At 33.4% G+C, this 23588-nt stretch overlaps 2 protein-coding genes across 2 annotated transcripts; both read right to left on the bottom strand.

Annotated features, from left to right (window-relative positions):
- Positions 1–644: 644 nt before the first annotated feature.
- On the bottom strand, positions 645–4031 carry LOC143626738 (uncharacterized). Its single transcript, XM_077096728.1, has 6 exons — positions 3744–4031; positions 2775–2865; positions 2568–2683; positions 2395–2454; positions 2219–2284; positions 645–1037 (listed from the first exon to the last, which is right to left on the bottom strand). The coding sequence occupies exons 1-6, from the start codon at positions 3798–3800 to the stop codon at positions 861–863; spliced, it is 567 nt and encodes a 188-aa protein (XP_076952843.1). The 5' UTR covers positions 3801–4031; the 3' UTR covers positions 645–860.
- A 5801-nt stretch (positions 4032–9832) lies between these two features.
- LOC143628271 (protein EXPORTIN 1A-like) lies at positions 9833–18516 on the bottom strand. The gene is made up of 31 exons (XM_077097908.1): positions 18252–18516; positions 17161–17277; positions 16808–16900; positions 16654–16725; positions 16451–16558; positions 16266–16348; positions 16052–16190; positions 15901–15969; positions 15729–15806; positions 15581–15643; positions 15454–15498; positions 15257–15364; positions 15092–15190; positions 14762–14965; positions 14580–14639; positions 14379–14489; positions 14078–14284; positions 13908–13973; positions 13723–13821; positions 13543–13623; positions 13374–13463; positions 13197–13282; positions 13026–13106; positions 12770–12952; positions 12421–12487; positions 12221–12331; positions 12031–12138; positions 11798–11935; positions 10994–11131; positions 10815–10919; positions 9833–10338 (listed from the first exon to the last, which is right to left on the bottom strand). The coding sequence occupies exons 1-31, from the start codon at positions 18348–18350 to the stop codon at positions 10216–10218; spliced, it is 3231 nt and encodes a 1076-aa protein (XP_076954023.1). The 5' UTR covers positions 18351–18516; the 3' UTR covers positions 9833–10215.
- Positions 18517–23588: the final 5072 nt, after the last annotated feature.

Here is a 23588-nt window from a genome sequence, read left to right as displayed (position 1 = left end):
TTTTTCGTCTATCATACAACTTATATGATGACGTCATATGATGTATGCATATAAGGTAAAACTGTTTTTGGGGTTATTTATTCGGATTTTGGTTAAAGATGACAGCCTCGGTACAAATCCTATCATAATTAATTTTAACAAAAATTATAAATTTTGATTCGTCAACGCGCTAATTATCATTGGAAAGTTATAAATATATTTTCTTATTTTTTATATGTGAAAAGGCATTCAGTTGTGTAAAATCTTTATCTTATTACACTGACTATTGTATTTCTATCGCTTCGGTTGAATTACTAATTTCTTTTTTATAACCATGAGAACCTGTTAGTGAAAACTTACGTCCAGAGTGAAATAAACCCAACTCATGCTGAACATGTAGCCCTTCAAAAAGTGGTTAGGTTAAGACCTAAGTGCCATGTTTTTACCATTGCATCACCTTGAAACCTTGAAGATTTGAAATTTTAATTAACCAATTTTGTGATGAGGTTCTAAATATGGTTTTAGTTGTACAAAACTACCACCAAGTATGAACCTTTACATGATTTTCATGCATATCAATACCAAGTTTCCTTCTTTTTTTTGTTAAAATCTCTATAGAAGACAAACATGCTATGCTAATGTTGAATCCCGAAAAAGATACCGAATTCGTTCAACTTCAACCCACTCCGCTTTTCCACAATACATAGATTTAGAAGTATGAATTTAAACACCCAAACAGCAGTGATTCTTTTTTACATTATGCCAAAAGTAGTACTGCTACTACTACACAGGGTGCCATGCACAACACAGCTATCCAAGGCTCATGTGTTCTCATTCATATACATTTTAAAAAAAGTTGGGTTATTAATCAACATGGTTAATCAGAAAGATGAGGTGCTAGCCGCCTTCATGTCTTTTAGGGTGCCGGCTAGCCAGTCTAACCCCTCGTACAGCCCGTCTCCCCTGAGTGCACAGGTTCCTTGTATGTGCCATTTTCGGTTCTTCAGTTCAAACAGTCCGAGACCTTCGCATACTTCCATTGGTGTCATGGCTCCTTTCTGTATATGTTAATTATAAATCAAAGGCCTATACAGATATTGGATTCGGAACATTTATAGATGTAAATATCAAAATCATGTGTTTTCGACAAAAATAATAGATAACCGAACAAGAAGAAGCAGGTAATTATTGTAATAATATTCTAAGCAATATAAGCAATCCCAGTTCCTAAACACCATTTAAAGAGTCTTTTCAGCTTCTAGATGAATTAACTTTTTTCCTAGCTTCTAGATGGTTTCAAAGGTGCACTTGTATTGACTGGAAATCAATTTCTTTTTCTAAACCAGATGCTGACTCATTACACAACTCGTGAAGGAGAAATACGACAGCCTTCAAGAATATCCCGAAAGCAAAAAAAAAAAAAAGAACATGTTTTTTTATGATAACTTATGACATATTTTAGTGAGAAAAGTTACAACTCAAGTAAAATAATGATACAACTTCTTATAGGAAATCAAGAAGAGACGAAATATATTGGCTTCAAATGGGTTGAAAAAACTAAGTTGGATTTGAATAGTAAGATAAAAAGATAAAAGAACGCTTTTGTAATGAAGATTACTCTCATAAGAAAGGAATTAAACATATATATATATATATAAAATAATCTTCTATTCCTAATGAAGAATCTTGAAGAATAGTTATGGCCTCGGCAGCTCATTTTGACATCAAAATCGGAAAAAAAAAACAGCATTCCAAAATATTGACAAGAATATGACACACAACTGAAAAGACTTTCAAGTTGAAGCCAAGAAACACCTAGTTTAAAAAAACCGTATCCGCATGTCTTAAATTATATGATGTAAAGATAGCCTACCATTATAATTGAAACTTTAATGAGTTAGCGTTGATGAATGAGAGCAAACATGTGTACTTTATTGTTAACATTTTTAAGCAAGCAATGACCTACATATGTTGTATGAGAGACCAAAAGTTTCTTTTAGGAATAATATAAACTCGTAAGTCTCATGGTTATCATATCCTTATATCAAGATATTTTTTGATAGTCTAAAACACAATAACTTTAGTTTTCCATCAAAGAAATATATGCAAACTTCACCTAAACACATTATAATATGTAACCATAACTGTTAGTAACGAAATGCATAAAGACCTTATCCTATTGAAATGATGTTACAACAATTTGATGCACACAAAAATATTATCAAAAGTGTAAGCATACCATGTCCTGTTTGTTTGCAAACACCAAGATGACACAGTTAAGCATGAAAGGATCATTGATAATAGTCTGCAAATAAAATGAAAATTAGTGAAGTCGAGATTAAAATATCTAAGCAAAAATATTTCACTAAATTAATCATTTAGCATACAAAAAGGTGAAATACAATAATAAAATACCTGAAACTCTGCCTTTGCTTTGCTTATTCTCTCTCGGTCCAAAGAGTCAACAACATAAATCTGGACATAATACCGTCAACATAGCACATAACAATTATACATCAAAGGAATATATCCAAAACAACATATAACATGTTAAAACAAAACAAAAACGGTGTGTATAGTATACTTACCAGCCCATTTGTGTCATTAAAGTAATGCCTCCACAAGGGCCTCAACTTCTCTTGACCGCCAACATCCCAAACCGTGAATATCACATTCTTATACTGAACCTTTTCCACATTAAAACCTGCCTCAAAATAAATAATAATCTCAAATCATGACTATTTCTTTATTCTGAGAAGAGCCCATAATATAAAAAAAATAATAAATATTAATACCAATAGTAGGAACAGTTGATAAAACTTCTCCAATGTGCAGCTTGTAAAGTATGGTTGTTTTCCCTGCTGCATCTAGCCCCAGCATGACAACCTAATTTTGTAAAATAACACAAATTAAAAAAACTTAAATTCACAAAATACATGTTCGTTAATGTCTGTTTGTTTATGTTTGTTCAATAAAGTTTTTTATTATTTTCAAACTACTTTTCTAAACTTATCATATAGATATCAGCAAAACTATTAACTATAAAACAAATAAACATATATGAGTAGCAAGTGATTAATTTACATGTAAAATTAACATATGTATATGAATGTTAAAAATAAAACACCAACACAAACTACGTAGCCAGACGAGACAGTTGACACAGACCATTCTCGGTTAACCAAATCAAATAAAATATAGTTTGTGTTCATTTGTGTCCATTCGTTTATGTTTGTGAACCGTTCACAAACAAGAAATTTCATTCGGTACGGTGTTCTTGAAACCGTTCGTTCGTCTGATAAAAACTTATCGCGCGAACATGAACAAGGTCTTGTTCGGTTCGGTTACAGCACTAGTCTCACATATGTAAAATACCCTTTTAATTAATATAATATTAGAAACCAAAACATCAAAATAACCAGTATGAGAAAGAGTTGCATACAAGTCAAAATTACTCATTCCAATGAAATAACTTACAAGAAATGAATCAATTAGGGTTTGTTTTCAAACTTTGACAGCTGAATCAAGAATTAATAAAATATCATAATTAAAGCTAACCAACCAAGTTCAAGTTTCTATCAACAATTTCAAAACATGAATAATTTACAATTAGGGTTTGTTTTGAAACTTGACAGGTGAATCAAAGATAGCAAGAATCATAATTAAAGCTAACCAAGTTGAAATTTTTATCAAGAATTAAAACAAAACACATAATAAAGTTCAACACCATAAATTCAGAAGATGAATAAAAATGACAAAAATACCCTCATCTCGCTGTTGCCAAAGAATGTATCAAAGAGCTTGCGGAAAACTTGACCCATGGCTGCTATCAAGATTCAATTTCAATTTCAGCTTCTGATTATGGAATTGAAAGAAACCCTAATTATCTAATCTTGCGTTGATTGAAGAAAACAGAAAGAGCTGTGACTGCTAATTAATGAGTGGATCCAGAGAATACAAAAGATGGGTGTTTTGGGGATGTAATAATAATCAATAGAATGAATATTATTATTAATATTATTATTATTATTATTATTATTATTATTATTATTATTATTGTAGCGTTGCTTCAGAGAAGATGCTTATACTGAATTTCATCATAATTACCAATTTTTTATTTTTCTTTTTAAAAAATTTGGTTTTGATGAGAGAATTGGATTATTATTCTTTTGATGATAAAAAAATAAATAAATATTGGGTCTTTTTTGACTCCTCTAAAACCTAATATATTTGTCTAATGTGTATACAACTTGGTCATATTTTGTGGGATAAGAAAACGAAATTTGATATCAATAGAGATTAGGGCTGTAAACTAATCAAATGTTTGGTTGTTCGTTCAGTGGAAAGTTTGATGATGTTCGTCCGTTTTGTAACATTTCAGATTTTCGTTTTTGTGTATTTTGTAATCGTTACCCGGCCCGGTTCATATTCGGGTAATTCAAATAATAAAATCTCACATCTATCGGTACATTTTAACTCAATTAATTCTATAATTTTATTATTAATTTGAGTATTATATGATAATTGGTGAATTCTTAGAAGACATGGTTGAGAGGTTAGAAAAACTTTGAGAAGTAGAATTAAAGTTAAGAATTTTTATGGAGAAATTAACACTTTAGGGCGTTAATTTACTTTTTTCTGGTCACACACAATAATGATATTTTCTTCCCATATATTATTATTATTATTATTATTTAATGTTGAACTTTGATTTCCTTATATTGCCTCATACATATGTATTCTAGAGCTGAGGGTCTCTCTGGAAGTCACATCTTTATCCCTTTGGATAGAGGTACGGTGTGCCTACATCCCACCCTCCCCAGACCCTACTTATAGCTTTGCTGTTGGTGAGACTTCACTGGGTTTGATTGATTGATATATGATAATTGGTGAATAACTATGAGTTATGTGTAAAATACACCCCTTAACTAACAATTTACCTATGCTTTCACCCACACCTAAAGACCAAGGACCTTGTTGCAAAATAAACAAAAAAAATTTCCCTCATTTCCTCTTCTTCCCCCCGTCGGCAATCCCCCCCCCCCCCCCCCCCGCATTTTCTTGCACCATAATTCAAAGGCTAAATCACATAATTGTCGTAACCAGATCATTATCATACCTTAAACGCATTCCACCGACGTTCTAATTGTAGAAAATACTAACGTTATGACAGCTAATTTGAACCATAACAAACATCGGCTTAACCAACCCTAAAACACTATGATAAACACAATCAAAATGCAATTAAATGATACCAACATTTTTTTCGGTTTCTTATCATGCCCGACCCAAAGGAGAAGGCTAGGAGCTCGACGAACCTAGACCCACTCTTTTGAGATGCCAATAATTGTTAATATATATATATATATATATATATTATGATTTTGTTTATGAAACAAAAGCCTATGAGATAACTTTTTGGTTGAATGGAAAGAGTGTTGAAGTCGAGTTCTCACATGTGGAACTCTATTTTTTATAATGTTTTATATGAGTTATTTTAGTATCTTGTTTATTATTCTTTTTTTTTGGACTTTGAAAGGCAACCATAATGGTAAAGCTGTCAAATTATCTATCACATAATTGAGAACACGATTTTAAAGGCCCGTTTTTTAACTCGTCTCAAACCCAAAAGTTAAAGAGAATCTCGAAGACACCCATGTTTATTATAATTTATAACATTTGCACACAAATTACATGTCCCTAACCATATGTATATACCAATTAACTTCAAAAGCATACGATAACTCAAGCTCTTATTTTCTAGATTTTTAAACTACTAATAAGATAAACATGCAATTAAACAAACTGGTAATTATAAACACTCAAATTAACAAAACTTTTTCACTTTGCCCCTCCAAGAGTTTTCTTGAAATGTGTTCAGGATTAACTTTCAATAGTTTACCCACTTAAAAAACAAAAATATTGTAATTTTTAAAGTATAATGTGTTAATTCTTGAGAATAAGATAGGTGTGTTTGTAAAAGGATATCAAGTCCAAACCTCGATTGTATTATTAATTGTTATTATGATTAACTTGATTACATATAACCCATATTTATAACCCATTAATCCTTAATCTAGAGGTGGACAACAAAACCGGTTCCTGGAACCGGTTCGGTGGAACCGAACCGGAACCGAACCGGTTCCTACCCGTTTTTCGTAGGAACCGGTTCGGTTCCGTTTCAACCCGACGATCCGGGACCGGTTTGACATGTTTGGAGGTGGACCGGGTAGGAACCGGAACCGGTTCTGGAACCGGTTCGACCGGAACCGGTTCGGAACCGGTTATAGCCGTTGGAGTGGTTCTAGCCGTTGGGAAACGGTTTTATGGCCGTTTTTTGACCGTTGGGGTCAAAAATGGCCGTTTTTTGCTCCCCAAACACCCCACTACTAGTATAAATAGGTATTTGGTGTAATGGGTTCATCACAACACTCAAAACGCAAACCCGAACGCAAAAAAATACAAAAAAACGCTATTACAACGTTCTGAGTTCTCTAATCTCTTGTTTTCTCTTCTTCTATATTCATATTTGTTGTTATGGCTGCCTCACAATCATCGGTTGGTCAAGGTTCCACCGCCGGACCAAGTTTCGTTCGTATTGTACCACATAATCGTAATCAAGAGATTTGGTGCAATTGGGATTTGGTTGAATTGAGTGACCATTCATTGAAGGCTCGGTGCAAGTTTTGTGGGATTTATTTAAACCCACTTTCAAATTCAAATTTGAAGAAACACATCGAAAGACCGTATTGCAGGGCGTTGAAACAGAACGTCGAGTCGCAACAAACGCAAATGGATAGTGAAGGCGGAATATTTACATACCAAATTGATCGAGTTCAAGATCGTATGGCGAAGTTTGTGATTCAAGAAGCTTTGCCGTTTAGCCACTTCGACAACCCTCGCTTAACCGCCATGATTCGAGATACGCTTCAACCACAATACACTCACGTAAGTCGTCATACTCTTAAACGTTATTGTTTAAAATTGTGGAAGAAGGCCAAAGAGGTACTAATTTCATATTTTGAAAATATAAATACGGGAATAAACTTAACTACTGATGTTTGGTCGGCTCCACATGGTCTACCCGAATCTTATCTTTGTGTCACCGCTCATTGGGTAGACCCGTCATCGTGGGAAATGATGAAACGCACCATTGCTTTCGAACTCTTTGAGTATCCACATACGGGAGATAATTTGTTTGAAATTTTAGATTATGTTATAAAAACTTATAAACTAGAAAATAAAATATTTTCAATTGCATTTGATAACGCGTCGAATAATACATCGGCGGTTGATAAATTAAAATTAAAATATACGCCGATTTGCAATGGTGTATTTTTTCACTCAAGGTGTGTTGCACATATCATTAATTTAATCGTGCAAGACGGACTTGCTTCGGATGAGGTTACATCGGTTATAAACGATTTTAGAGTAATGCTACATGAAGTTTTTAAGAAAAGTAAAAAAAGACAAATGGATTATAGAAAATTTTGTAAAGATACGGGAAGAAAAGCTTTGGGAGCTAATTGGGATGTACCTCATCGATGGAATTCCACTTGCATAATGTTTCAAAGTGCTTTGAAACAAAGAGACACTTTACAAATGTTTCATTCTAGTCTTGCCGAGAATGATTTGGCAATCCCCTTTTCAAATGAGAAATGGGAAATTATCAATGACTTATCGACTTTTCTTGAAATTTTTAAAACATCAACTACGAAACTATCGGGAACGTATTATCCGACAAGTCCCTTGGTGCTTTCGGAGTTATTTTTAATCGTTAACAATCTTAAAGAATTTGAAAATAAAAGTCCAATGTTTTCAAACATCATATTACCAATGAAGTTTAAATTAAAAAAATACTTTCTTGAATTGCCACCGATTTTTACTTGCGCCGCCGCTTTAAATCTAATGTTAAATGTTACGGGGGTTGAATGTGTGATAGACGAAATTTTTTCAGCCTTAGATATGCATGAAGTTGACCCAAACTTTTCAACAGAGGCACAAAATGATTTTAACTTGAATTTTAAATTTATGTATGACTTTTATATAAATAAATATGGGTCAAACATACACATGCCTACGCCGGGGGGGTCTTCATCAAGTTCAAGTGCTCCTAGAGTACGAGACCCCATGATTAGCCTTATGAACACCGTTCGCAACGTAACGGCTAAAAAACAAAGGGGTAACACCCCTTCAAGCGAACTAGGAAGGTATAGTGCATATGATTTCTTTACCGGTTTATCCGAAGAGGAATATGGCACTTTTGATGTTTTGGCTTGGTGGAAGGTAAAGGAAACCGAGTTTCCGATTCTTGCCACCATGGCCCGTGATTTACTAACCGCCCAAGCTTCTACGGTAGCTTCGGAATCTGCTTTTTCTCTTAGTGGCAGGGTAATATCGGTGAGAAGAACAAGACTGAATTCGGAGTCGGTGGAGATGTGCATTTGCTTGAAGGATCACTTGGACTCAATCGATCGTGTTCAACACGTAACCACTCTGGAAGACGAAACACCACTTGATGTTCGAGTGCACGACGAACAAGAAGGCGTTTCTACAAGTAATTCTGATGAATAAGTCGCCACTCAATAATTACGACGAACAAGAAGGCTTTTCTAGAAATAATATGTCACAACTTTATATTTATAAGTTTAATGTTTTGTTAGTTTGTTTTTGAATATTTTAAAACATGTAACCTTTTTTTTTGAACTTCTTAAAGTAAATAAAATGAATTTTATGTTAATTGTTTTTTTTATTTAACATGTTATACAAATACGAATCGTATAACACCGCTCTTGATTATAATTCAGCATTTGACTTGCGTAAGCCAAAAGACTATAATACATAGCAAACTCAACAAATGTAACACGATACAGATTTAAGTTCACCATTACACGATACACGATACAGACTAATCAATTCAAACACGCTGACACTCATAGCATTAAGTTCAATATGTTGTTTACCATTGCTCTGTGGGTGAACAACAAAAGTAGCATGAGCCTCTTCAGAAATCAGAAGAACACAAATCATCACCTACACAAGCAGCGGAAACGAAAAACGAAAAAAAAATAATATTTTACACTGTAACCGGTTGGAACCGGTTACAGTGTAAGAACCGGTTTAGGAACCGGTCAGAACCGGTTCCACCGGTTCCGGGTCCGAGGGTTGGGGAACCGGTTCGGTTCCCTAACCGGTTCGACCATGGAACCGGTTTTAAACAGTGATGTTGACTAATGGAACCGGTTCTGAACCGGTTCCGGTTCCTTTTACCAACCCGATTTGATCATCTATACCTTAATCCATAACATTTCTTGTTAGACTCAAAATAGAAGAAGAATTAACTCAAAGAAACTATGGGTTTGTAAGTAAAACATTTAACCCTTAACCCGGTACAACTAACAATTTGTTATGTATTTGAACACGTTAAAAGAGAGCACAATTTTAAATGTATAAACAGTTAAAAACAATTCTTACAAAAACGCCTTGTATTTTAAACTATTGTGTAAAAATCTTTCGTTAATTGCAAAATGAAATATAAAATCAAGAATGACCAAAAATACGAAAAGCCCAAACACAACAATTAGGCAACCTAATTTTACTTCTCTATTTTATAACTTAATATTATAATGGCTTTCTTGTACATTTTGTCATCTTCTTCTGTCTAGCTCCTTTTGAGCATTCTAAATTTACATACACTAATTCAATTGCCTAAGTACTTTAACTAACATTCAATACCTTTACTTCAAACCCATTAAACACCTAAACTTAGGTAGTTAAAGCATACCAAACTCAATAGGAAACACACACAACAAAACCAAGAAACAATGCTTCCATCAAAATACTAGTCAGTCATTCACCAATGAGTTTAAAAATGATTCCCATACATTACAAGTATTTGAAAACACAACCCACAAACATGAGTCTCACTCATCAACTACAATGTCTTCCAACACCCCCTATATGTTCCTACATAACCAACCAACCAACAATCAACTACCACCGTCAATACTATTACTGTTACTATTACTGTTCCGCACCACCACGCCCCATAAAAGATGCCCCAAACACCCTTTTTTTACCCTCTTCCACAAACCACTAACAAAGCTCACAATTAGAGAAAAATTGGGCTAAAGTTTTAACCAACATGGATCTCCACAAATGTATAATAAGTAACAAAAAAGATACCAATGAAACTTAGCTACACCCCCTTGATATGTAATAATATCATTAACCTTTTTATGAGTCAACCATTTCATCTTGAATTTCATTGGGTGCGATAAGACCAGGAATGCTAAGCATTCTTTGTCTTTCGATCTCTTTTTGGGCAGCCGCTTCTTCTGCGTATAAATCCTTGTTATCCTGCACAAAAACAAGTCAAAATTAGTCTTTAATTTTCACTAATGCACCGAGAAATATGCTCGGACAAGGGTATTTGGTTGTTTCTTTCAAGTGATTATTCGTTAATGATCAATGAAAAACAGATTAGTATTTGGTTGTTTCTTTCAAGCAAAATTTGACCACAATGTCCAAAATCGATCATTTTGAAAGCAAGTAAAAGACGGTTTGTAAATAAAAATAAAAGTCAACTAGACATTTACACAGGATGCTCCTGGGGCTTGTTCAAATTGCACATTTTAGTCCCCCACTTTTCTAAAATCACACTGGCAATTTTAAAAGTTATTGCTGTTACGTTTGAATGTACGTAACAACGTTAGACACTACAAGTGTAATTTTGAAAAAGACGGGCAAAATATGCAATAAGGGTAAACTATAGAGGAACATCGATGTAATTAAAAAACGGTGTCAATACCAAGAAAAGATATTATGGCACTTACCTGAGCTGAAAATTCTTTTGACTGCACAAGAAAGTCCCTAATGTGGTTCTTAAATGTTGAAAGATCTGCTCTTGATTCAAAAAGCCCGTTCACAAATTTTGTGACCTAAACAGACGGTGTTCGTTAGACAAATGTCAAAAAGTGCAAACAAAGACAAAAAGGTTAATTTAATCACAAACCTCAGATGCAGGGATGTTAGGGAACGAAGCACCCAAAAGCTTAATAGTATACTCTCGAACAAACATCCCATTGTTTGGATACGGATAAGAAACAGTGGCTGCGTCCCATAAAGGCTCGGTTAGCGAACCTGATTCCACCTGAAATTTTCAACATAACAGTAAGTGTGACAATATCAACTGATTTACTTATACAGAGCAAACTACACAAAACAGAAACAACCTTAACATCTTTTTTCCTGATTTTAGACCAAATTAACTTTTACGCTGATTTTAGCATGTTCCTTTTACGCTGGTTTATCAAAACTTGCTGATGTGGCGTCTTAAGCATTCACAGGAATCCCACATAACATATGATGTGGCAATGACCAACTATTCTTAAAAACAATCATATATAACTTAAAAGTAGTTAATGAATGTCACATCATATGCCATACAAAATACATGTAAACACTATAAAATGCCACATCAGCAAATTGTAATAAACCAGCATAAACAGAACCTGCTACCAGTGACAAGTAACATCATACAAGCATATTAGCATGGGGTTGCGTAAGAAACAACAATGACACTAAGGTGTATTTCAGGTCAAATTAAAATGAAGCTAATTGCTACAATCAGAAATACATTATTAGCCCTTTCGAGTTTACCCATAAATTTGATTGCTAAAATTAGAGAAAAAGAACAGCAAGTGTTTCTATTTCATGTTATTGCCCTTAAAAATAAAGACTGGCCGGTTCAGAATATTACTCTACTCACCCGTCTATTCACATTTAAACAAGACACTTGATTAGAGAGAAAACATACCAGGCAGAATAAATGTTGTAACACTAAAACATGCAACTTGAATCCCGGTTTATGAAACGTGTCAGTCAACACAGCAAATATTTCTTGCACAATCAGCACAAAATAAGATCGATAGAATTGGTTGCAAAACTCAGAGTTCTGCAAAAAAAATATATATATATCAAATTTAGTTGGATGCACATAATTAAAACATAACAACTAATACAAAAACAAAGTGTCTAAAAAACATATACCTGAAAGTTCTTAAGCATCTCCAACAAAAGATTAAGCCCGGTTTCAGCAATGTTTCTCTCAGTGTGCCGAAATGCCCACATCACAGAATCCATTACAAGTTTTAATTGCTAATGTAAAAAAAGTATATGTGTATTAGACATGTAAAATTAGAATGACTGAAACGGATAAAAAATTAATATAAAAACATACCTCGGGTGACAACAATATTAAAGCTTGGAAACAATATGTCGCGATAGCTCGAAGTAATGAAAAAAACTTGAGACGATGCTCTGGGTAATCTTCAAAATTCTTGGTTATCATCTGTCAAAAATAATAAATACAAAATGATGTTAAAACTGCTTTTTAATTAACATGCATTTAAAAAAAGCACTTAATTAAAAGATTATTACCTCAAGAGTGCACTGGAAAACAGCCTCAAATATACGAGGAACATCATCTATCATTGCAGCCTTATACCTATATTTTATAAAGTTCAAAAAAACAAATCAGGTCGTTGAAAAGACATGTTTGCAAATGATATTCATAAAACAATGAGACAGTTCTACTCATTTACTTATAAACAAGTCAAAATCAAGTCAAACAGACCAAAAATTATTCGTTATAAATATAATTTTTGCAGTAACTTGTCACGCTCTGTATAAAAAACACAAAGCAAATGTTCCAAGTCAACCCAAAATGACCAATTTGACTCGTCACCCAAGCTGACTTATCTACATTTGTTACCAACAAATAACATACTTATTTATAATGGTGGCAAACAGAGACAAAACTTCTGATTCTCTAGCATCAGGCAAGTTTCTAGCATAATCTCCAAGCACGGGGTCCATCATTGGAGGCACAAACTCTTTTCCAATTTGTGGTTGATCTTCAGCTTTATCCAGAAAAGTCTCAATGAGCTTAAGTGTTTCCCTCTTCACAGATCTGTAAAAGATACACATATAAGTAAAATAGTTTAACACTTTAACCTAACTTTAAATGCATCATAAGTTATCACCTTAGAAGTTTCACATAGGAAGTCCTAGAAGCATAAGGTCCCCCTTCAGCAATGCTAGATGAAATAAGCTCGCTGTACATTCTGTTCAATGCAACATATTCTTATCATATTATTCGAAGAAAAAAAGTGAAGATACAAACCAAAAAATGAGCCAAAAAGAAGGTAACTTACTTATAAACATTAAGCATGTCCAAAAAGATTAGAGTTATCTGTGGTAAGAAATATGTTCCAAGTGCACTGGCAGCACTCGTATTCGTCTGAAAACAATGAAAAATGCACAAATAAATTCAAATAAGTGAAACAAAATGAAAATTCGATCAAAAATGATATTAAGTGTTAAACACAAACCTGCAATATGTTAAGCACAGTCCTAATAACATCTTGATCCTTCAAAAAATCCACATTACCACGTGCATGCCCAATAATCTCAGCCCATTTCTGTAAATATTAACAATCGTAAGACAAAACAATCCAGCATTTAAATATAAAAATATAATTTCTTATGACAAAAACATGCCTGATTAGGAAGACTCATCAGCCTCTGCAAATACTCTTCCCGTTTTGAGATCTCAGATTCTGCTTGAATCATATGACCAACCTAGCATCATGTTTGCGGTCAAATAGTCAATAATGTCCAGTAAACACAAGTTATTGTAACAAAAACATGAAACTTTCCAATTGAGAATCTTGAACTTACAGATTCATAGAATGAATGTATCTGGTGAGGCTCAAGGTCTGCAATAGTGGTTGGTAGAGTTGTAAGAAGCTCTGAAACAAACGCCTCATTTTCTCCAACCTGCTACCAAAATAGGTTGAACTATCTATAATAATAAGTAAATAATTAATCATACAAAAATACATTTAGAAGATAGTATGCATTGCCTGCACAATAACAAACTTGCGCTTGCACTTTTGGACAATCTTCAAAAACGTGTCGCATGCCATATCCTGAAATCCAAAGTCAAACCTCCAATTAATAGCTGCACTAAATGTACATAAGATAACACCATTAATAAAATAAAATAAAAATGAAAATGACAGTAATATATAACCTGAACTCCTGGATGTGTTTCATGCATGAACTCAAACAGCTTGTTTATAACAGTTTTAAGAAACTTCCAGTGGGCCCGCAAAAATCTTGGATATTGTCCAACAACATACATTATGTTACTTGCGATGACAGCTTTGTTGTCTTTTCCTTTTGTTATTTCACAAAGATTCAACAGATCGCGAATAACCATGACAAGAAACCTGTTTTCCTGTTGAACAGAAAAACAAGATTAAAAACAACTGCAAGATAAATATAGATGGAATTTATAGGTTGGAAAAAAAAGGAAACAATAAAGTTGTTACCTGATCCTCCATCATGGAACCAGAAATAGATCCTATGGCCCAACATAGTGTGTTCAGGTTATTCCAAGTCCAATCCTCACCATTCAGTTGTTTACTCAACTTCTTCAGCATCTGTGACACCCAAATATGAAGAAAATGTCATGACATTGTGGATTGAAAGCCAGATACTAAACAGAAAATAAACATATATCAAAACTATACCTGCTTTTCAGTATCATCATGATCAAGATGTGACAAATAGATAAGTGTTTCCCTCATAATCTGCAAAGTGCAAACATTTAGTTTCTTAAGCAATAGACAAAAAATAAGAATAATGGTAACATCAGCATCAGATTCACAGTTTGAATGATTTTCATTTAGTTGTGAACATTTGGTCGATTCACCTTATACTGAACAAGAACATCATTATCTTTCAAGGTTTCACGAACAATATTCCCGTTTTCGTCTTCCACGATCAAAACCTCTTCGGGTTTTGCCATACGAGATATCATAAGTGTTCTTAGTTTTGACATGGGTCCCGCATAAAGTTGTCGTCTTTGCATCAATTGTGAAGCAAGACCATCACCCATACCAGGAAGCAGTGGCATCTAAAACAAAAAAAAAATGTTTTCAGTTTCTTTAGCACATCAACAAAAGCAAGGAGAAATATTTAGATAACTTAAACGGTTAATTGACTAAATGTACATTAAGTATTAAAAAACATCATAACATACCTGCAATCCCATCATGTTTGCATTTGCTGCAGGGTTTTCAAGATTGTGGCTTGCCTCAAAAAGCTCTAATACTAAAGAATTCCAGTAGTCTAAGCAGACCTGTTGACCATAAACAAGAAATTAAACAAATTGCATCTTACATGAATAAAAAAAGAAATAACACACCTTGAAAACCTCGGTATCATCAACATATGAGATGTTGATGAGATACTCAAGACCAATCAGAAGGGAATTGATGTTTTCTTGTGAAGACTCCAGTACACGAATATGATGCTGCATGCAAAATAAAACAATATCAGATGCTTAACTTATTGAAAGCAATAAACCTATTACACCAAAAGTAGCATTAAAAAGAAACATGCCTTGTAAAATGAAGTGAAAAACAATGCCAGATTTTGGATAAACGCCTGAAATTAAATATAAGATGAGTTATATCTAGATCAGACACATCAAGTATAAACGTAATAAAAACTCTGAAATACGGTGTACCTGTTCCTCACTAGATCCATTTGCATACGCGTTGGGTATATTTGTATTTGTTGGAAGAACAGTCTAAAACAAAATAGAAAGACCATTAACTAATTGAACTCCAAAAACCTAAATGTTAAATCAAACTATTATTTGAAATTCCATTGACCTGGAGTTGGGCCATTAATATGTTGTACATGTTGACATATTGTCCATTGTAGAAATCCCCAAAATTAAGAGCTGCAACCTGTCACCGTGATTACCATTTGCAACCATTATCAGAAAAATAGCAACTTCAAAAAATGCAAATATATATATATATATATATATTAAAAAATTACCTCTGTTAAGCACTGAATAGTCAGATTACGGTATGAAGGCACAGGGAAAAACTTAAGAAGTGTTTCCAGCTGCCACGCATAATAGCATCAGTTTTAATTTCATGAAAAGTAAACCATAATACTTATATCAATAATAAAAAAATATACACACCAGTGGAGATTCAAAAATATATCCCAAAGGAATCCATGAAAGATAAGCATGCAATGTTGCCAAAGTAGCCCTGATAAGCTCGGTTCTTTGAGATGCTGACAGTACATACAAGCATAACTCATGAATGAGCTGAAACTCGCTGTTCCCACCAAAAAAAAAACTTTAGTACGATTAAAGATATGATCAATAACAAATTGAAGAGTTAAAATATTGCCTGTTCAAAGATTGTTTGAGCTCTTTTATTTTCTGTTGCGTCATTTCACCCCTTGAGAAATCAAACACTTCCTCACTTAAAAGCTGAAAAAACAAAAATCAATACTTAACAGTAAACACCGTTTAACTAATAATACGTTAAATAACTATAATCTAAACAAACAGGATATGATATTTCAAACATACTTTCAGTATAACCATGCAGTTCTCACAGATTGTTTCACTTGTTTTTGCAGCTGTAACCAGATCAGGAATAAAACTGCGCCACCTGGCAGGCCACTCGTGCTTCAAAACCTGTAAATTTATACATTCACAATTCATTAAGACAACCATTAAAGTCAAGTGAAATATATAAAAGTACCGCATATAATTACAAAACAAAACCTGACCTGGACTAGTGTGATGTTGAGTTTGTTGACATACAACCTTTCTTGTCGAAAAGAACCCTCGTTGCTTGAGAGCTAAAAACATAAATTAATACTTTAAAAAAGTGACCATAAAAAATGAAAATAGCATCAAAAAGAGTAACTACAGCGTGCACACCTTCACAATAACATCAGATATATAATTTTTCATTCCATCACGTTGATCGACAGGTAAAACATTCCACCTGTACTTGACTACACCTTCAAGAACCTGTAAAAAACAACATTGTCGTATTTTAACTGCCAGCAAACCATATTTTGTTCATCCTATTTAAAACCACATTAAACATGCCAGAGTCTGTTTGAAAACTACAATAAACTTGAAAGCTAAGAAACCAATCTAGGCCATTAAATTTAAAAAAGAACAGTCCAAATCAGTTTCCTCGTTCTCAAGTTTTGTGTGGCGTATTCAGAATATATAAAATAGAGTGCAATAAGTAATGCATTTATAGAAAGGATAAAAGTAATGACCTGTAAAGCAAAGAATTTGGTATTCAAGTTCTGTGTGTTTGAAAGAATGTGAACCACTTGGAGCCACATATCCGGATTATTTTGCAATTCCCGCAAAATATGTTCAGCAGCAGCCCTCTGCAGTGTCAAATAGCATGCTAAGCAACAACACTTTACATTACAAAGTAAAGCAAAAAAAAATACGGTGCAAATTTGGGATAATTAGGGCTGTAAATGAACCGAACGTTCAGCGAACTATTCAGCGAAAAGTTCGCTTATGTTCGTTCGATTAATAATTGACCAGACATGAACAAAGAATTCCGTTCGATTATCTATATAAAATGAACATGAACAGAAGCCATGTTCATTCAATTGTGTTGGCGAACTCTTGATAAAGTGTTCGTTTACGCACATATTTTTCGTTAGTGTTTTTTAATTTATGTTAACATACTTTAACAAGTTTTCTAATCTTCATATAAACTTAGAGAAACATATTAACTAAAAAATAAAAATATATACAAGTACTATGTTATCAATGTATATGTAAACTAACATATAAATATGAACCTTAAAAAAACACCAACACAAACATTGTATGTGATTCACTTGCGTAGGTCCATTTGTATTCATAAACCACAAACAAGTTCATCTCCTTAATAAACAAACACAAACAAAAAATCCGTTCTGTTAGATGCCTCTTGTGCACCATTCGCCGTGGACGGCACGCTTTTGCAATACAAGCCTAACAGACGAACACAAACAGAGTCTCGTTCAATTACAGCCCTGGAAACAACTACTAATCACTTAAACCCTAATCAACAAAAACTAAAGCCCTAATCAGTCTAATTAGCAAAAATTAAAGCCTTAATCCTAAACAAAAACAATAAACATCAACTAAGTCGTATAGATTTAGGACATTTGTTACAAACACACATAAACACAAAATTAGGGCAAATTAAGGCTCAAATGAAGAGTACAAATACATATACAGATACATATACAAAAATTAAAGCCCTAATTCACAACAAAAACAATCAACATGAACTAATTCCTATAGATTGACAACATTTGTAATAAAGTAAAAAATTAGGGCTAAAATGAGTGAGTTAAACCTCATCTTTAGATCCAGTGCCGTAAAAGGCAGCAACAGTAGCGTCAAGCACACCGACGTCAATCGGCTTACTTAAATCCCTAAGCTTCTCCGCCGCCATAGCTCAGTGTTATCGATTGATTGTTATAAACCAAAACCCTAGGGTTTTATTACTTATATAAGCGAACGAAACCCTAGCTTTGTGGAATAATAATAATAATACGCAAACTGAATACAGATAGCTTGAGATTGAAGCACAAAGAAGAACGAGTGTGTGTAGAGAGAGAGTGTGTGTGTGTGTGAGGGTTTGAAATTGATATTGATTTGTATTTGTATTTGTATTTGTATTTGTATTTGTATTTGTATTTGTATTTGTATTTGTATTTCCCTCTGTGTGTGTGTGATATATATATATAGTGTTGTTACTTGTTGGGTTTTGAGGGTTTTGAATATCAAAAGAAAGGTCTCGAGTAAGTTTTCACGATATCACGCTCTCTCTTTTGTTAATTTACAATTTTCTCTAAAACTCGCGACGTTCGGTCGGTATCAGTTAGTATTGGCTCGATTTGTTACAGTGCTGATACGATTTGTTTAATGTTTATATGGATAAGCGCTTGTTAATTGGATTAATAAGTAATAGGATTACGTGTTGATTATGTTATTGGATTTGGTTTGTATTATGTGTAGCGTGTTAAGGATGCAAATTTGGAACGTGTTTGTGTATGATTGTATAATGATTGTATGTGTATCCATATATATAATAGAAACAAAACCATATTTTTCGAAGTTAGATTAGGATATTGTTTGATATGTCATTGATATTGTTATAAATAAATGCTTTTGTTGTCGTATGTTATCAAAAGGCAATATAACCTAAGGTGAGATTCATGGACGAAGAGAGTCATGTAGTTTGTAGGATACGAGTTATATTTACTGGGAATATGCTTCATACCTAACGTTACGGGCTATCATTAATTGAGAGGAAAATCAAAACTTCATTGGTAAAACAACTATATAGCATATATAGATTGATCATCGAGCACTAAGCTTGTTAAAGCCATATGAAATATAATATTTACAAAGTTTATCTGGCATAAACTGTTAAATAAATACATGAGATAATATTATACGATATATATGTCACCATGATGTGTATTCAAAGAAAATATATATTAACACTCGTAACAATACAATTATACAATGTCATTTAACTATATGTACTGACATAAAACAACATGGTGTTTGTGAGTAAAGAGTTCAGATTCATTAAATTAGAAAGAAATATGGAAATCGACATTTGCACAACTACAAAAAATTCTGTATGTTTTCGCATGGTAATCCAGCTAGTATATGTGAAATTAAAATGATATTAGTGTTTCTTGACATTATCTAGTAATTATACAATTTTTTTTTGGGGGGGGGGGGGGGGGTTTCTTCCCTTTGATAAAGGATTTCATAACTTATACTTTGAAGTTTTCAGAGATTTAAGGAGGGGGTGGCATGTGGTAGAATTTTGTTCTTGAAGTTAGACGCGACATTTTAGTTTAATGAATTACACATGTAAAATACAAACATGTCATTCAAGAAAAAATGCATGAATGAGGACAAGTTTATTGACATACTGAATATTTATTATTATTATTTTTTTTCGTGTTGATTTCTCTTTTACTTCAAAATTAACTTACATATCCTATGTGTCATTCAAGAAGTGTTTTACTTACAAACAAGTATATTAAGCGTAGTCACTAAATTTAGACATAACTTATTCACCATACGTTTTTACTTCTTATATATATGTTTATAAGCTTTGTAGTAGTTTGTTTTCTTCTTTAAGTAATTAAGAACACATCTTAACAATCGTAGTTTAGCCTTGAATTTGATATACCATTATGTATAGTAACAAGTATGGTTCGATGCGAATTTGATATACCATTATGTATAGTAGGTATGACTCGTTCAAGTGACCATTCGTACGGTCAATACACAACTTGATTATGTATTGATTGTCCAACTTTAGTCCATGTTTTTTTATATTCATAGATGTTTATCTTTTTTCATTAATTTCATGGAGCGCGTGCTATAAATATTTGACTCGTTCAGTTTTCCAAAACCGGTAGAGTCCATACATTATTTGAGCGTTCTTTAACCGCCGTATTTTTATCTTCCTTTGTTTACATCTTTCATTTGTCTATGCACATGCTTTTGCCAGAATTATGAAGATGCATTTTACAATTAGTGTGCATAAAATGATCCATTTTTACACCACCAACCTAGTTATTACGAGCATCCTTAGTATAGGGTTCGATCATACTTGTAATGGCATACTCAAAGTTTTATAGAATATCGTATCTTAATAGTTATGAGAATAAAACTAATAAAAGGATAATTCCCAAAATGATCCAAAACAAGAGAGAGAAAAAAATAATCCTAAATGGGTCCACATTCCCAAACTAACTCATGAAATATGTACTGAGCAGACGCTTTGGGAAAATATAAACGACTGGATTTTTAATCCAATCAAAATGTGACATGTGTAAAGGATCTGATACACCAGACGAGATTTTTAAAAATCCCGTCTGTTCCGACCATATTTTAAAGTTAACTCACTTTTTAAAAAACAGTCTATCCAGACTGGTTTTTTATGTTTCTTGTCTGGTCCGTTCAAATTATTATTAATCCTAACTTCTTCTTCATGTTCTTCATGTTTCATCTTCATCTTCATCTTCTTCTTCATCTTCATCTTCATCTTCTCCTGTACCCTCAACCTCACCACCGTCTGACACCACCTCACCGCCACCCGACACCACATCACCGCCACCCGCTGCCGCCGCATCACCACCGCCAACCACCAATTCCCCACCTTCGGCAGCCACTTCTCCACCACCAACCACCAATTCCCCTGTAAAATGGCTAAGCCCAAAACATAATAAACCTGACCTGACCTGACCTTATGAGTTAGGATTCGTTACCCACTATATTAGATTGCGTGACACCTTTTAACCATTTTTATTATTATTGTTATTATGGTGTTTGTTTCAGGTAGGATATCTTTTTAAGTTTTTTGGTTGGCAGTTGGCGGTGGTGATGCGGTGAGGTGGTGTTAGAAGGCGTGGAACTGGTGGTTGGCGGTGGTGATGCGGCGGCGGCGGGTGGCGGTGAGGTGGTGTTAGACGGTGATGACGTTGTAGGGTGCCGGAGAAGATGAAGATGATGATGATGAAGATGAAGATGAAGAACATGAAGAAGATAAAGAAGATGAAAATAATAATAATTTGAACGGACCAGACAAGAAACATAAAAAAAACCGTCTGGATAGACTGTTTTTTGAAAAGTGAGTTAACTTTAAAATATGGTCGGTACAGATGGGATTTTTAAAAATCTCGTCAGGTGTGTCAGATCCTTTACACATGTCACATTTTGATTGGATTAAAAACCCAGTCGTTTATTTTCCCAAAGCGTCTGGTCAGTACATATTTTTGGGAATGTGGACCCATTTAGGATCATTTTTTTTTTCTCTCTCTTGTCTTGGATCATTTTGGGAATTATCCCAACTAATAAAACATGCACATAGTTAATTGTAATATTAATACAATACAAATATAACTTAAATTTTAAAAATCGTTAATATCATTATGTTTATGTTCATCACTTATCGAACATGTATTATACGCACAACTTCATTTAAGATGAAATTGGCACCGAAACATGTATAAAAAGGAACATATCACAATGATATATTTGGAATTTGCAAAACATCATAATTGAAAAAATAAGTCATGTGTCAAAAGATGGTTGGAAAGGAAAAACAATAGTAAACTTATATTTAATCTTAAAGAGTTATTGTAAATTATTTAGGGACTATATAGTAAATTATAGAATTTGTGTATGGATAGGCTTGTAAATTATTTTATAATTTCTAATAAAATATTATGAATATTAAACTTTATTTTATTTCTATATATAAATTTTAGAATGACACATTAATTAATCTTTAAGTCTTTTCCTGTTTTTCATTAAACATTAATTAAATATAAAATATTTTTGAAGACTTTTCTTTATTTTATTGATGTTAGTCAAACTTACTTATTTACAACTAGCCACACCTAACCAGCACCACCCTTATTAGGTATGCTTAAGGGGTCTTAAGACTGACTATAGTTGCATCAGGAGGCGAAGGACACATTGGCTACCGTTCAAATAGTGAGTCGGGTATGGTGTATGTGCAATGACCAACTTCAAAATAATTGTTACGGGTTAAGAGACGAGCAACACCAACTATACACAGAGGATGAAAGCTTGAAAAGAAAATGAAAGTTGATAAAAGCTATGAAAAACCCAAAATATTTTAACATGATGGAAGTTGATATAAGCTATGAAGAACCCGAAATCTTTTAGCATTCAATAATGGTTACTCGTGGTTGACCATGATATGTTTATTGCAACGACTACTAGTTACACTAACAAATTTAAAAAAGAGCGAAACCATTCATACAACATTAAGTACAAAACTTGCTTTAAATGCATTAACAAAATTTATTCAAATATTAAAATTTGAGAAATTTCAATTTAGATGATACAAATTCACATCTTATACAAAACATCAAAAATTGTTTTAGATCGACTCACTACATGCTTCAAGCTCATCCTTTACTTGAGACTTACCCCAATAAAAGCTAAACTTGAGAGTCAAGTTTGAATTGCTTGCTCGACTCATTTGCAGGCATACCTAATGGTTTTAACGAGCTAATCTACTAACGAACAACTCGTCAAAACTAAAATTAAGCCAAGCTTAAACGGACTCGAGTTTGAAAAACTACTCACAATCTGAGCTCAAGCCACCTCAAGTTTGAAAAGACACTCACAATTAAAGATCGAGTATACAAATAAAGCTTGAAACAATTTGTGCTCGGCTCGTTTACACCGGTAGGCGCATTGATAAAGTTTTTAGAGTCAAGTACACTTTCAATCACTATGGTTTGACCAAATACCTATTTTAGTATAAAACTTTTTTTTTGTCTTTTCAAAAGAAAACAACCGAAAAAGAAAGTGATGTTATGGATGTCGGACCAAAAGTAAGATGAAAATCAAACTATCGAACCAAAAAAAGCTAAAAGTAAACTTATAACTAGTATTTTCACCCGACACGTTGCTCCAAAGCAGGTCAGGTTAACCTGTGCGGTGGTAAAACTCAAGCATTATCGGTATCGGGCGTTATGGTATCATAACTAAAACAAAAAACAAAACAAAAAAATTTGAGGTAGACCAATGGGGTGGCGATGAATGGTAAAACTCGGGCATTGGTAAACATGACCATTGTCATTCCTGGGTGTTGAGTGTTTGCAAATTTAGTCGGTCTCCG

Source organism: Bidens hawaiensis, unplaced genomic scaffold (assembly GCF_021521415.1).
Source record: "Bidens hawaiensis isolate Kalapana, Puna unplaced genomic scaffold, B.hawaiensis_p1.1 tig00000458_1, whole genome shotgun sequence".
Lineage (NCBI taxonomy): Eukaryota > Viridiplantae > Streptophyta > Magnoliopsida > Asterales > Asteraceae > Bidens > Bidens hawaiensis.
Note: the sequence above shows the minus strand (reverse complement) of the source record. Positions and strands in the feature narration are given on the sequence as shown.